Source organism: Phaenicophaeus curvirostris, chromosome 1 (genome assembly GCF_032191515.1).
Source record: "Phaenicophaeus curvirostris isolate KB17595 chromosome 1, BPBGC_Pcur_1.0, whole genome shotgun sequence".
In the NCBI taxonomy this organism is placed as follows: Eukaryota; Metazoa; Chordata; class Aves; order Cuculiformes; family Cuculidae; genus Phaenicophaeus; species Phaenicophaeus curvirostris.
The window spans coordinates 183,726,925-183,743,752 of record NC_091392.1 but is presented as its reverse complement, the minus strand read 5'-3'; the positions used below and the strand labels follow the sequence as shown (position 1 = coordinate 183,743,752).

Here is a 16,828-nt window from a genome sequence, read left to right as displayed (position 1 = left end):
TTTTCTGATGTCCAGCCTGAACTTCCCCTGGCGGAGCTTGAGGCCATTCCCTCTTGTCCTGTCCCCTGTCACTTGGGAGAAGAGGCCAGCTCCCTCCTCTCTACAACCTCCTTTCAGGTAGTTGTAGAAAGCAATAAGGTCTCCCCTCAGCGTCCTCTTCTCAAGGCTGAACAACCCCAGCTCCCTCAGCCTCTCCTCGTAAGACTTGTTCTCCAGCCCCTTCACCAACTTCATTTTTCAAGCAAAAGGGACACTCAGGATCCTTTCCCTGCTCCTGCACACAGTGAGGGACGACCACAACAAGGTGAGATTGAAACAGAAAGCGCTACATTACAAGTGAGGAATTTAAAGTAGAATTTTCTCTAAAATCTTTTGTTAACATTACTGACTTTATCTTCAGAGCACCACTTTTGGTAAAATGGTATTGTTCCAAACTCTGATATGTTAAAATGAGACACAAACATTAAGGAAAACCAACAAACTGACCAGCCCCTCAAAATAACCCCTTTGATCTGTGTAAGCAACTTCAGAAGCTATTGGGACAAATTTGGGAATATTCATCATCCCATACCACTATTTGCTCAGCACAAGTTATTCATGAACTTCATTGCACTTATAATGTTTGGTTCCAGCTGCAGAATCTGTCATTTGCTTTTGTCAAATTTCATGCCATTAATCATTGTCCTGTGCTCCAATTCACCCAGATCCTTTTCCAGGGCATCTTGTCCCTCAAGAGAGTCAACAGCTGCCCCCAGTTTGGCATCATCAGCAAACTTGTTAATGGTGCATTCAACTCCTGCATCCATATAATTGATAATTGACCACAGTCATCCCTGGAAATAAGCCCTGTAAGTAAAAACAGTACTATTTCTCTCAAGACCAAAATGAAGAAGGTATCACATATTCAACATGGCAAAAATGTTGTTGGTCCCATGGTGGAAACATTTGTTATGTATAGCAGGGCAGTTATTTCATGCAGAAATTAACATATACAGTCCAGTGTCCATTACCTATAATCCCAAATGAATATTCATTAGGAAAAAACCCCAGAAAGAGTCCATAATATTCACACACCAAACAGGGCCTCCCTTGCTAAAGTTTAACTCTATTGCACCTGGCTACAAAGAAAGCCACTTAATATACCTTCAAGAGCGAGCTACTCTGGGCTTTTCCTCACAACTGAAATTTATTCCCATTACCTCTTTTCAGGTTTTTCTGTTTCAGCTGTTCTTAGGATGCGTAGGAGGCACGTTGCCTACCAGCCCTGCTACCCACACCTACGCCTCTGTCTCTCACTGTCTCTCTCCCACTTTCCTCCTTCTCTTAGCAAGGATGCTTTTCCTCTCAGCTTAGTCTTCTTGTGAAAAATATGATTCCAGCTGGTCCATGACTCCCCTCTTTGAAACCAGCTAGGAGCATTCGGGCCATTCTGATTACTGCTTCCACATAAAGACCTTATGGTGCTGGATGCAGGTCCTAGTATAATGTCCACTTCCCTGTTGGCAGAAGACGTATGGCAGAAAGAATGAGGTGGATTTCAGATAGATCTAATGTTTGCTTTCCAAAAATCCATATTCACAAGCAGTGCAGCAAATGCTGGACTGGGTCTACTCAACTGGCCCACACCAAGTATTACTTGTACTTTCAGGCACCAATACAGGCAAATTATCCAATGCACTGCTTTTTTCTGTTTATTTGTTTTGCTTGGAAAAAAGCTGCAGAGGGGGAACTAGCCATAGACTGTTTAGTATAAGCAGCTGCAAAAGCAGCCAAAGTAAGGCCCTTCAGACAAAATTTTTTAAAGATTTTTGCTGTGTCTTCTCCAGTCTGTACCGCTGGCTTATTATGCCAAGTCTGATTTATTTCTTTCTCAGCTATCTTTGCACCTCACATTCACATCCGTAATAGCATTATTTCTGTGCCCTGCTCCCCCTTTCCTCAATATCCTCAGTGTCTGTAACTTATCCTTTCCTCTGCTGCCTCTTTAACTCCCTCAGAAACAAAACACACAAAAAGATTGTGAAATTAACCTTTTGCAGACACAGATCCTATGCTGTGTAACTTGGATTCCTTTCTGTACTATGCTTATTCACTTCCTAGTATAAATAATACCTCTTTTTATCAGTCTTTAGGTATTGGCAGCAAAATCATGCACAGAAAAGAAAGTAAATTGAACTATGGTGATGACAGAGTATACTTTATAAAGCAATGGAGGATTATTCTGTATTGGGAGGATGCTTCATCATGAGAAAATAAGTCAGTTTTTACTATCATACATACAAAGTTTCATAAATACAACATTTTTCCACAGAGATCTGGAATTTTAAACACATTCTGAATTTATTGAAACAGAGTGGCTGCTCCCATTAAGTACAAGTTGTTGCATGCTTTACCTGAGCTGGTAGAAGCAGGAGACTTGCTGCGTCGGGATGGGCCTGGGCTCTTGGTGGTGCTCCTACGTGAAGTCGAAGCTATTTTGGTATAGGAAGTGGATTTCACCACCCGACATTCTAAAAGACAAAGAAACTTCATAAGTTAGCAATTAAGAAAACCAGCAAGATTCTGTAACAAAAAGAGCACTGAAAAGCAAAAACATCTAGCCCACGCTTGTTTTCATTCATCTTGAGGAGTTTTATAGGAAAATATAAAATCTATATAAATGGCTCCATTAAAATCCAAGTACCCTATGTACCACATCCCAGAGAAAGAACTGCTGCAGTAATACAGACTTTCGGATACCATGGTTACTGCAGATACTTAGGACAGACTAATTTAAGAGTGCTGAGACTACACATAAAATGTATTTGCTTTTGAAGATTTAAATACAAGTAATGCAGTAGTGTTTTTGTAAAAGATCCAGATGCAATGTAAGCAATTTTTTGTCAGCACAGGCAGTCCCCTCTAGAAGAACCAGAAGGCTCCTTTTACATATCAAAATGTTAAGACTGTACAAGATGACGCAGGTGTCTGTCACTCATGAAAGGTTTGTGAAGCAGGTTTGTTGTTCCTGCTTAATCCTCTGAAGAGCAACAGCCCACATTGTATAGCATACGCAATTCATTACAGGTTGAGGAAATGGCACTACTTGCTCATGAGACATCGGTAAAATCAATGAAGAGGCGAAATTACACTCCCACTTGAGAACACTGCAAGATGTTCAGGTTAGAGTTCATATACACCCACACAGCCCTGTAGGCATTCTTGCATTATGCCTGCAAAATGGTTCTTGGCCCGAGGATGAAAGAACTAAGTGTGCATAACACTGATGTCTTGCACTCATAATGGATACTAAATTAATCACCGGACATATTATACACTCGGGGAAAAAAAGAGAATTTCTACTTCTAGCCAATATACAATCAGAAGTCTGCAGCAATGTTTATACTATCTTCACCTGACGATGTCAGTGTACTTCACTTGTTTATAAATACATCAATAAACATTTAGTTCTGTATCAGACCTGTTCCCTATTTTCTTCCCATGGTTAAGGTTCCTTAACACAGGCTAAGAGAAATAAACAAGAATTTTTCCTCCCTATTCAGAGGATACCATGTAAAAGCTTTACATTATTTAGTCTTCATCATCAGTGGAGCCTGTAACTTAGTTCAGAAAGATTACAGAACAAAGAAATAAAACTGGGCATAACTAATTAACTTAAACATCTCAGAATACAGAATGATGTCATGAAGTGTATTCCTCTTGGCTGCCCTGTTTGTCTTTCATCAAGCTGTCAAAGGCAGCAAGAACTGTTGCATTACTGAGGGAACATCCAGCACAGCTGAGAGCATAGGGAACCAGAGAAATACCCTGGTTTTCCCAAAGAAGCTTTTGTTCCCAAACACTCCCACTTTCTTAATGCCCAATAGCAGCTAATTTCTTTCTGTTGACATTTTATGTGATTCATTGATGACTATTCTCTTTTTATACCAAATGATGCATGGAAATGGAGAAAAACATTTACTCAGTTGTAAGAGGAAATGATCAGCTGAACGCAGGAGGAATCAGTTGAAAGCTTTCAACGAGATTCTACTTGGTAGCTACATCAGGAACCTTACATTGATATATTGGTATGAATTGCTGCTCTAGAAACTGTCTATGCATGTCAAATGCAAACAGGATCTTCACCTTCCCTGTAATAAAAGATTTAAAATGTCCAAACACTTAACAGCCAACCTGTTTGATAATGTAAAACTAAGACGTGATCCTATTGTGGGCCCCATTCACAGCAATCAGTTAGAAAGGAAATTGCATATTCCAATGGTCAATAAACTGAAAGACTAGAGCTGAATGACTCAGTCAAGCTAAAATTATTATTAACTAGTCATTTACTTAGCAGAAAAACTTAAAAGTCCCTGAAGAAAACAGCCAGCTACTTTCTGTAATATACTTCACTACGTAGAAAGCTTTCTTCTGTTTCCTGCTCATAAAGAAAACAATTAGACGAATCCCTCTTGAAATTCATGTTATGCATTAAACCTTATCTCTTATCTTATTTCAAGTATTAATACTCATTGAGGTTCTCTGAATAACTTATAAGCCCCTAGAGTCAGAACAAAGTTAGAGATAAAATTTTGCGTTTGAATGTTTATATCCCCTCATAGTATTAGAAATGATCAGGCAGAAACTGGTGTAATCATTTGATGCAATGACTTCAGTCACTTAAGCTGCACCTAAAAGTCTGCCCCAAAGGTGCAAGTTACTATGAAAAATGTAAACAAAGGGGAAAGTGACGAGTACGTGTTTGGGTGCTGGGTCACACATAGGGTTGTTTAATGTATTTTCGCAAACAGTACCTTATCCCCAGCTACCACTGAACGCTTATTAGACATGAGCTGTTATAATCAATTATTCTTAATAAAATCAACTTGTTTGTAACGTATACAAGTCTCAGTAACCTCACTGACTGTCAAGAGGGACTTAAAGAGAGTTTATGATTCAAACTGAGCAAGCTGGACAAGACTGATTGTCTTTGGGAAATAGTTGATAAGAATCTTAAGTGAAACAGTGTTTAGAGCAAGTTGAACAAGTATTAATTGTTCTCATGTTATTGCTCAGTATTCACTGCGACTGACAGGCTGGATGATTTACATATTTTTGTCCTTGTGATATTGTCAGTTAAAAGGTTAAGCAGATTGGTAAACTCTCCTTTTTGATGTCTCTTGTATTTTCATATTTACAATTCGTGACAGCACAGTATTCCAGACATGGCTGGAACGTCTGAGTGCCGAGCATGTGCTGAGTAGAGGGGTCTAATTACTATCCTGTCTCTACTGGCTCTGGTCCTGTTTATACAGCCCTGGATGCTGTTAGCACTTGATCTCAGGGCATCTCTCCTCTTTACTTTGTGCAACAGAAATTTTCCCTCTTCCCTTATTTTACTATTTGTACAAACACTTTTAAGCTAAGTTATGAACTTCTTTGGTACAATTTTCTTTTTCCTCTCAAAAACAAGTTGGAGGTCATGAAGTTTGAAAAGGTCATAGTTCAAATAAGCATATATTATTTCTGATCAAATACCACTGTGAACCCTAAGGTATATTTGGTCAACTGCCATGCTGCTTTTGGGTTTACAAGCTTATTCATAAATAACACAGGCTACAGCACAGCCTGCAGATAAGCACATGGGCAAGCCTTCAGTGCTGCACACATCAGGGGCAGTTCATTTATGCCTTCAAAGAATGTGACAATACTATCTAGAGAGTCTAAAAGTATTTCCAGTCACTGGCAAAATGTAACTGTGCTGCTTGTTGCAGACAGGTCTCAGCTCCCATGAACAGTTCATGTATGCAATTCTGTCGTCACATTTAGTTTGGAAAATTAAATTCTACAGCACGCAAAGACCTCACTCAATAACCACACAACCACTGCCTGTCTCCTCTAAGACATTACCATAGCCTGCCTGTTGCTGTAGGAAAACTACATGTGGGTAAAGAGGAAGGGAAAACAAACAAAAAATGTTTTTGTTAAAAAACCCATACTTTCTACACAGTATCTATACTGCTAAGGAAATAAATTCTCTTCTCCTCATCAACAGGATTGAATCATAGAATCATAGAATCATAGAATCATAGAATCATAGAATCATAGAATAACTACGTTGGAAGAGACCCACCAGATCATCGAGTCCAACCATTCCAACCAAACACTAAACCATTCCCCTTAGCACCTCGTCCACCCGTGCCTTAAACACCTCCAGGGAAGGTGACTCAACCACCTCCCTGGGCAGCCTGTTCCAGTGCCCAATGACCCTTTCTGTGAAGAATTTTTTCCTAATGTCCAGCCTAAACCTCCCCTGGCGGAGCTTGAGGCCATTCCCTCTTGTCCTGTCCCCTGTCACTTGGAAGAAGAGGCCAGCACCCTCCTCTCTACAACCTCCTTTCAGGTAGTTGTAGAGAGCAATGAGGTCACCCCTCAGCCTCCTCTTCTCCAGGCTAAACAACCCCAGCTCTCTCAGCCATTCCTCGTAAGGCCTGTTCTCCAGCCCCTTCACCAGCTTTGTTGCTCTTCTCTGGACTCGTTCCAGAGCCTCAACATCCTTCTTGTGGTGAGGGGCCCAGAACTGAACACAGGATTCGAGGAGCGGTCTCACCAGTGCCGAGTACAGAGGGAGGATAACCTCCCTGGACCTGCTGGTCACGCCGTTTCTGATACAAGCCAAGATGCCATTGGCCTTCTTGGCCACCTGGGCACACTGCTGGCTCATGTTCAGTCGGCTGTCAACCAACACCCCCAGGTCCCTCTCCTCCAGGCAGCTTTCTAGACAGACTTCTCCTAGTCTGTAGCACTGCATAGGGTTGTTGTGCCCCAAGTGCAGGACCCGGCATTTGGCCTTGTTAAACCTCATGCCACTGGACTCTGCCCAGCGGTCCAGCCTGCAATAACTATGCAACAGGTCCTTGGTAAGCCATGAAACAGAAAAGCATTTTTCCCCATGATTTTCTTTTTATGCCAAAACTGGGCCAGAAACAGATCTGAACTCCTGAGAGAAGAACATTATACTGCCTTTCTTACTCATGTGAGCATGCTCAGTGAGGAAGAAACATCAGTGTTTCTACAGTATGTTCAATGAGGAAAGAAATGTACAATGAAGCTCCAGTCCTTGCTTGCATCATTGACTGACTAAGATTAAAGGAACAAAACTATGATACCCATGGTAATGTGAAGCAGAAGGTAAATTTTAAGTTGTGATTGCAGGCTTTATTGCTTTCCAACTCAAAATATCAGAAGAATAAGATATTTATTCCATTCAAACCATCTTGCAATAATATGTTCTATTCTATAACCAAAGAAAAAACTACAAAGTAGGAGAGAGAAGCACAGACCATGGGCAGTGAGAATTAACAATGTAACACTGCAGTCTCTTTATAGCAAAGAATATTACCACAGAGGTCTGAGGCATTTATTGGACATTATCAACAATAAGGCTGGTTATTAAAAGAGGAAATACCCCAAGGCTATGACTTGGCATCACTGAACTACCATAGGGACAAGGTAAGGAACACAAAGTTCCTGAGAGTGCATGGTGGAAGTAGTAGGAACTGGTACAACTAGGAGGAATCCCAACTTGTGAGCTCTTGATTCTTCCAGTCAAATGTATAAAATACAAGCATGAGGTAATTAAGGGATGCTAACATGCAGATTCATAATGCCTCCAGTCTCAAGCTCTGTGATGCTCCATTTCCAAAATGTTTCATTAGCTTCTATGTTCATTAGATTTTACAATGGTGAGAAAGCAGCAGAGAGTAACTAATCTGCAACAAATGTGTCATAAAATGAAAAATTTTAACGTGTTTCTAGAGAAGACTGTGAAAAGTCATCTAAATTACCAGGAGATCAAAAAGCCTTATTTGTCAGCTACCCATAATTTGACTGCATGGCCTTCATGAATCCTTTCTGGGCTCAAATATCCCTCTCCGCTGTGATCTGCTCTTTTTGAGGCCCATATGTAGAGGGTAGATATTTATTTTTTCAATATCCCTGCCAATCTGTTTCTCCAAGATGAGAACATTTAACTTGGTTTCAGCAACAGCTGTATCCCACAGATAAGAAAGGAGTGAGGATCAAGGATGTCTGTGCTTCTTGGTAAGCCACTTTACTGTAAGCCTTAGGCTGGTACCTTTTACCAGTGCTTAAAGACTTCAGCCTCACTAGCAATGTCCTCAGGACAATCAGTAGATCATTACTCCAAATGCAGTACTAATTTTAGTTTTAATGTTGAGTTCTTTGTTCCATGTTGCTAATTCTTAATGCAGCTAATAAGATTTTACTTTTCAGTTGCATTCGTGCCTTCAATTAAAACCAGTAATCTTCTGTTCGCAGAACTAAGTTCCACTCCCTTCAGCAAAAGAGAAATGGTACCATCCTGTCTAGAGGCATTGATACACACTACAATTCACCCAGCCCTACTGATGAATCAGTGGCAGCTATGACTTGTATTCACAGCATGTTCAAAAGGGTAACTATCATACAGTTTCCAGAAATGAAAGGGATATAGCGTGTTTCACAGAGGTTTAAGTAATTTCAAATCTTTTATAGTCATGGTTGTGTCTACCTCAATTTTCTTCTGCATGTCTTCCCATTCAAAGTGCTCCTGATGCAGATGGACAGTGATTTATGCGTATAACACAAAATCCTAAAGTTTTATCCCATAAACTAAGCTAACTGTCACTGTAAATGCAAGTTTTTTTGAGACATCTTATCTACTGATTTGATTTCTTACTAGTAACCAGTCCTCTATGGATGACAAGAATCAGAAATTCTGCATACTAAATACCTGTGGTAGCAAATACCTAAATCTTTTCTTTCCACCAATAAACATGGTTTGACTGGGGCATAAGATCTAGAAAAAGTTAAGATTTCCTTTAATGTGAAAAAATAATTCTCCAGTTCTGAAAATGGGATAAGTATCTACTGACAAGGGAAAAGCTATGCAATAAAAGCTACGCAATAAGAGCTACAATAAAATACGAACAATTATAGCCATCTAGGCCTCATTGCAACTCAGTAAAATAGATAGTCTTTCAAGCTCTAGCTTCACCCAACCTAAGAATGCTTTCAGATGTATGTACGACTCTAAAAAATCCTCGTAAGTTAGAAATAAAGAAGGTATTAGTGAATTCATGGATTATCACTAATACCTCATTCTACTCTAATGTCTAACTTTTAAAGTCTTTCCTTGTTTCTAAATTCAGTGAAGTTGCCAAGGAAGTTTACTCTAAAAAGGTAAATAGATTTTATGTATGCTGAAAATACTCTAATTATTTTCCAACTACTGTATTTGTAGTTCGTCGAAGTTAGAAGACTTTTTCAACACCTGCTTGCCTAAATGGATCTGAACTATTTCCTACTGAATCCATGTGAATGAATTTGCATGTGTAAAATATTATTTTATGAAACTGAAATTGCATTATCAGAAATTATTTTTAAAAAACATGAAGACCGAGTTGAAATACGAATTTTGTCATTCACTAAAAAACTCTGCTAGTACACAAGTAATGTTTAACATGTATGACTTGCCACATACACTGCTTCACTTCTAGAGATTTTAATTATCAGTGTTCGCTCAATATACTTTACCCAGGCTTTTCCAATGCTGATATAAAAGTTCACTAGTTAGTCCCTTTATTCAGAACCATCCCCCAGCTTCTATAAGCTCACTGCAACAACTTCATTGACTGAAATATCGGCAAGGTACTTTTAACTGTAAATGGTTAAGATGACAGAACTGATCACAACTGCAATCAACTGCATTATTTTTATTTATGGCCTAATCATTATTCTTCATGAAACAAAGAAATGTGTCCTGCCTTTGCTTATGGCATTCTTTTTCTTTCTGTGACAAAAGCCTGTTCATTGGGCATATACTCTAACAGCAGATATCCCTCAAATATCTCTGGTGAAGTCAGGGGATAAATTCATCACTGAAATGCCTCCCTCTATCTGCACAATTTAGATGGCATTTTTCTTGGCATTGTTTTACTCATGTAACTGGAGATGAAATGAGAGGATAGTAAAAATTCATTAGTTCTTAATTTTCCTGTTCAGCAAGGTCAATAGCTCGCTTTCCTGTCCAGCACATAGAGGTAATATTTGTAATATTACCTATTAAAAATCATCTTGTTCTTTACTTTGAGAAGAAACAGACCTCCTATCCAATCCATATGGTAAATATTAGCATTATCCTTAGCACCAAATCCACAGACATTCTATCAATTTCTCTTTTGGGTTCCAGCCTAATAGAAATGCAAATGTTGCAGTCCAGCAGATTCTGGGGGTTTGGTTACTACTACCTGCTATCTGAAAAGTATAATTTGTTTTCAATGTCTTCCACTTCAAATGACTCTTTTGAAAGTTTACAAGCTCAAGTCCTTTCCGTGATTAGAAAAGTAAATGCCCCCACTTCCAGAACATTGGCATAACATGGAAAACATCAGCTAAAAGTATTACTTAAAAACATTCATTCAAAACAGCTAACTTTCAACGTATTTTAACCATGTCTCCTCAAGTTACAGATTTTTCCATGTAACTGATCTGTGCTGAGAGAGTGTCTTATTTATCTCTGATGTGACGTTTTTTTCTCAAGTAAAGGTGAATATTTACAGTACACTTTTCAGTCTAACAACTTTATTGTGCAGTATTAAGTTTTAAAAGTCTTTATTTTCTTCAAAGAAACAAAATACACTATACTGGATAAAGATTATATTCACAGCGGTTAAACACAAACCAAGTTCCCACGCCACTTACACAGCTAATTGGTTAGATTACCAAGGAGTTTTGCACAAAAAAAGTATATACCAATATAATCCATTCATTAAAAGCAGATGACCATGAGAATTTGTGTGTTTAATATTTTTGTTTGTTTCAATTTTCATTAAAAAGACTATCTGTAATCAGGCAGATACCTTTAGCAACAGCAAGATTAGCAGACGATGCACACAAAAACCATAACAGGTTAGACAGTCCTTAGATAACATTTTCAAATTAGCTAGATGTGTAGAATATTTAGAGACATACCTGAGACAATCTCTGAGCTACCAGACACTATTTTCTGAGAACTGTGAAGGACAAGTAAGGGTCAAAGAGACTAGGAACAGTCAAAGCAAGTGCTGATCTTTAAAAACAGGATAAAGCAGAAAACTGGCAGCTGCAGAATCACGGAATCATTGATTCATAGAATAGTTTAGTGTTAGAAGGGACCTTAAAGATCAACTAGTTCCAACCCCCCTGCCATGGGCAGGGACACCTCCCACTAGATCAGGTTGCCCAAGGCCCCTTCCAATCTAGCCTTAAATACCTCCAGGGATGGGGCAGCCACAACTTCTCTGGACAACCTGTTCCAGTGTCTCACCACTCTCATGGTGAAGAAATTCTTCCTTATATCAAGCCTAAATCTGCCGCTCTCCAGTTTATACCCGTTCCCCCTCATCCTATCACCACAGGCCTTTATGGTCAGCCTTACCTGAGATTCTGGAAAATATTATCCAGGGGGAAGTTATAGAGAAGACAGAGCCAGTCTCTGTTTCTCTTGTCGCAAGATCAAAGGCAATGGGCTCAAACTGAAACACAGGAATTTCCCTCTGAACATCAGGAAACATTTCTTTACTGAGAGGATGAACTAGCACTGGCACAAGTTGCCCAGAGAGGTGGTGGAGTCTCTAGCCTTGTGGATATTCAAGACTTGTTTAAACATGATCCTGGACAGCTGGCTGCAGATTGCCCTGCTTTGAGCAGTGAGATTGGACTAAATGACCCCCAGAGGTTCCTTCCAACCTCAACCATTATGTGATTCTGTGACAATACAAAACAATGAAGGAAATAAGCTAGTTGAAGCTTAGAAGAAATCAAAATGATATATAATTGTCTAAATGGTTTTCTCAAGACCCAACTGTGTCAAAGTAGCCTTCCTATGACAGGGAAACAGTGAGTGGACAGTAGAGATTATAAACTTTTCTAATCGAATTCTGAAAACCCAAGCTGCAACTTAGGGAAATACCGTCCATAGAAACTGCTTTTAAGATGGGTATTGGAAAACCAAACCAGAGTAGTTACCAATGGTTTACTGTCAAACTAGGAAAGAGTGAGCTGAGGAGCTCACCAGGGGTTTGTTTCTAATTTTAATAATAAACTGAACTCACATTTTAGATCCAGAGATGACACTATTACATGTAAACCAGTAAGCATTGTAGAAGAACATAAGTGGCACTTACAAGAATACTGAAAACTGGAGAAGTCAGCAAAAAAAACACAAAAAAACCCAAACAAAAAAAAAACCCAGATAGAACTCAACAAGTCCAAAGTACTAAACCCAGGAAAGAATAAGCTATCAGAAGCTAACTCACTACAAGAGTTTGTTGTATAAATGCTAAACTGCAGTTCCATGAAGAGGGACATAGATTTTGCAGTGGGTCACATGCTGAATCTGAAGCAAACTACTGCAGCAAAAGGAATCATCATCCTGTTGGTACAAACAGGAGCACTCTGCAGAAGACACCTGAATAATCCATCTCCAGTGCTACTACAATGCAAGCTAACACAACAAATCCACCATCGCATTTCCCACTTAGAAACAAGGCCCTCACCTTCAGAGGTTTGAGAGAACACCAATGTAAGAACTCTGGGAAACATGACCAATGAAGGATAACTAATATAAATGGGATCTTTAGTTCAGAAAAGAAGCAATGAGACAAAATAGCAGCTTTCAATAGTTTAATAGACTGCCAAAAAGAAGAAAAAAAATAAATTCCTACTAATAATTGCATCACAAATAGGATAAAGGACACTGATTTTAATTTTCTAAAAGGTAGATTAATTTAGACATGTTGAAACATGTTTTCAGATGCAAGGAAAAGGAAGTACTCGAACAAATTATGCGGAAGACTCATCGAATTTCCCTAACTACAAACTCACACAAACAGGTTAGCCAAAAACCTGTAAAGTCAGTTTAGATACAGCAGGTCCTCTCTTGGGACCTGTGAGATTACTTCTATGATTCTTTTGATTAAAGCTTCTGAGAATGACTCATATAAGATATTCAAAAGTTTTTTCACTGTCAGCACTTCTGGATTTCTCTGGAAGATAAATAAAAGGAAAAAAGGCACTGTAATGTAAGACTGACTGGAAGTCTAAGAACACTTTAGCAAGGGAAAAGTGCTTGCTTAATGGATGAATTAAAATGATTATCATTTCTTGAGTGGGATGACTATTGAGACATAAATCTTTTATCTGTCTTCAAAAGCCAGACTGTTTAGCTTTAAGAATTACTTCAGGCAGGGCATTAGAAGAATTGGTATCTCCCCCAACAATGCAGACTTTCTCCTTCATAGACAATTCAGAATCTTGATGGCTAATATTCTCTCCTACCACTGAAATGTATATACATTACTTCCTAATCAGCTATATGATGGAACATAATATTGAGAAAAGACATTTCTTACCAACTACATGAATTATACCCTTTTTTACTCTGGTTGGACAGATATGAATTGATTTTGTGATGACAGAGCTGCTTGAGAAGGCATGGCTTTATCTATGTCTTCCACAACTCAACCTGGTCTAAAAAGAGATCTTTTATTCTTCAGCCAATAAACAGGTATGTCCAAATGAAAAAAAAACCCAAACCAAAAACCATAAACTCACACATGCTAGCCCAGTTCAAGAAAAGCCAATCAACTAAAAACATGTTAGCCTGTGCCATCTTCTTAAGAAGTCTGGATTGAAAACATTTGAAGCATGGATAATAGCTTCATTTGTGAATGATGCTTAAACAACAATGAGCAGGCAGTGGGTAGGCAAAGTGGGACACATTCAGTTAGATCATTGGTGGAAGAAATGCTTTACACTCTACCTCACATAATTACAGGTATCATTTATGACAGTATCTAACATTTCAGTGTATTATTGTACTTAAGTCTTCTAGAATGAAACAATTCTTCTTTGTGTTGGCATTTTTCTATGACATGGGACACATTAATATGACCAACAAAGTATGCTAAGCCTAACAATGTGGTATACAAGAATGCCTTGTAAGGGTATCCAATTTTTTAAATTCTTTGACCCATGTGATTTTGTGGTTTTTTTTTGGTGATGTCCAAGAAACATCTCTACTCCGGTATCTCTTCCATTAATTAATTATGGAGACATATTCACTGTCAAATTTTTAAAGTAAAGATCAAATTCTTTAAAGGGTGTGAAGAGGACTGTCATATGGGTTGTATGTCACTGGGCTGCTTTTGAGATGAAGTTGTGTAGTAACGATGAAAGATGAAAAAATAATTAATTTAACAAGTTCTACCATTTTATTCTTTGTGACTCACACACAACTTTCTCAGATATGTTCTTTATTTAAAGACTCACTTCTCTAAAACATACATTTAGAAGTTTGGGATTATTCAATATTTAAAAGTGAGAGTATTCCTAGTCTTGGAAGGGATATAACACTCAGAAGCTTTTTCTGAACAGATAAGGAACAGCTAACAGTAAACACCTAGTGCAAAACCAATGTATAATAATTTATTTTTCATAAATATTCTCAAAAAGACACGTAATTTCCAGTGAGAAATCATTCAAATATACTTGCTTTTACAAGAATATTTTAAAAAAAACAAATACCAAGAATTCAAAACACAGTTTAACCAAAAGTTAACTTAAAAACTAGGTTTATTCACAGGATAGAGACATTCTAAGAGAAAACATGACTTTTCACAAGCTTCAGCACATAAAAATCAATGTTCTTCAAAGTCACAAATACTGAATCAGGCAACAATGCCAATGATATGATACGACATCATATCTAAGAAGTTAATGCAGTCTGGCAAAGTTCCCACTGGCTGGAAAAGGGGAAAAATAACCCCCATTTTTAAAAAAGGAAAAAAAGGAAGATCCAGGGAACTACAAGCTGGTCAGTCTCACCTCTATGCCAAGCAAGATCATGGAGCAGATCCTCCTGGAAACTGCTGAGGCACATGGAAAATAAGGAGGTGATTGGTGACAGCCAGCACATATTCACTAAGGGCAAATGATGCCTGATGAATTTGGTGATCTTCTACAATGGGGTTACAGTAATAAGGGAAGGGTATGAATAAGGGAAGAGTAACTGACGTCATCTGCCTGGATTTGTATAAAGCATTTGACACTATTCCACACAACATGGAGAGACATGGATTTGATGGATGGACCACTCAGTGGATAAGGAATTAGCTGGATGGTCACATTCAGAGAGTTCTGGTCAAGAGCTCAATGTCTAAGTGGGGGCCGGTGACAAGTGGCTTTTCTTAGGGGTCAGTATTTGGACCTATGTCGTTTAACACTGTTGTGGGAGACATGGACCATGAGATTGAGTGCACCCTTAGCAAGTTTGCCAATGACACCAAGTTGTGTGGCACAGCTGAGATGCTAGAGGGAAGCAATGCCATCCAGAGGACTTGAGAAGTAAGCCTATGCTAAGCTCATGAAGTTCAACAAGGCCAAGTGTGAGACCGTGCACCTGAATTGGGCCAATCCCAAGCACAATTAAAGGTTGGGCAGAGAATGGATTAAAAGTAGCCTTGAAGATAAGGACTTGGGGGTGTTGGTGGATGGAAAGCTCAACGTAAGCTGGGAATATGCACTTGCAGCCCAGAGAGCCTATTGTATCCTGGGCTGCATCAAAAGAAGAGTGGCCAGCAGGTCAAGGGAGAAGATTCTTGCCCTCTACTCCATTCAAGTGAGACCTCACCTGGAGTCCTGTGTCCAGTTCTGGAATCCTGAACATAAGAAGGATATGGAACTGTTGGAATGGGTCCAGAGGAGGGCTACAAAGGAGATCAGAGTGCTGGAACACCTCCCAGGAGGTGAGGAAAGGCTGAGAGAATTGGGCTTGTTTAGCCTAGAGAAGAGAAGGATCCAGGGAGATCATATAGTAGCTTTCCAGTAATCAAAGAAGACCTGCAGGAAAGCTAGGGAGGGGCTCTTTATCAGGGAGCTCAGGGATAGGATGAGGGATAATGGTTTTAAGATGAAAGATGGGAGATTTAGACTAGATATTATGAAGAATTTTTTTATTCTGAGGGTGTTAAGGCACTGAAACAGGTTGTACAGAGAAGTCACGGATGCCACATCCCTGGAGGTGTTCAACGTCAGGCTGGATGAGGCTTTGAGCAACCTCATCTAGTGGGAGGTGTCCCTGCCCATGGCAGGGGAGTCGCAACTAGGTGATCTTTAAGGTCCCTTCTGATCCAAGCCATTCTATGATTCTATAAAATACAGTCCCTAGGATTCCTGATTTCCATTCTACCAGTATCTGGAACCCAAGCAGATCTTCCAGAACATCACACATCTGTTTTGTAACTGAAATGTAGAAATATTAAAGACAAAATATCCTTGCCTTAACTTTCCAGTTTGCTTCTAACCTCCCTGTGGTTTTGTTGGTGTCAGTCCCAGCTTCCCATATGTCTGTTCCTCCCACAAAAAAAGCTTCTGCACTTTCTCTGACACCAACTCCTATGAACAGAAAGCTCTCCCTGAGGCAACCAGCACAAGGCAGCTTCCCCCTCTGTATGATCCCCCGATGATTTTATAGTTTAAATATTGTAATCTGAATGATGTAACACAATGCAAAATAAACAGATGGGCAAGAAATACAAAGCACAGCCAGGTCTAAACTGGAAAACATCACTGCCAGAAATGTTGTTGGGCTCACAGCTGCAGATATTGCTCCTGGGATGCATGCACACTGAAGCTTTGCTGGCAGCTGTGTTGCTGGCTGAGGTTTGCAGCATGTGGTTCTACTTAGGTGCCACAAGCTGGGCTTTGTTTGCTTACTCCACAATTACATGTGCCTGCATGCAAACCT

The 16,828-nt window shown here is 39.3% G+C and overlaps 1 protein-coding gene across 3 annotated transcripts in view; it reads right to left on the bottom strand.

Moving 5' to 3' along the window:
* DCLK1 (doublecortin like kinase 1) overlaps nt 1-16,828 on the bottom strand; it is a 248,398-nt gene that overhangs the window by 72,669 nt on the left and 158,901 nt on the right. For all 3 annotated transcript variants that reach the window (XM_069882515.1, XM_069882524.1, XM_069882531.1), the window contains one exon: nt 2,394-2,510. In XM_069882515.1, the coding sequence (XP_069738616.1) occupies nt 2,394-2,510 (117 nt within the window). The remainder of the gene's footprint in view (nt 1-2,393; nt 2,511-16,828) is intronic.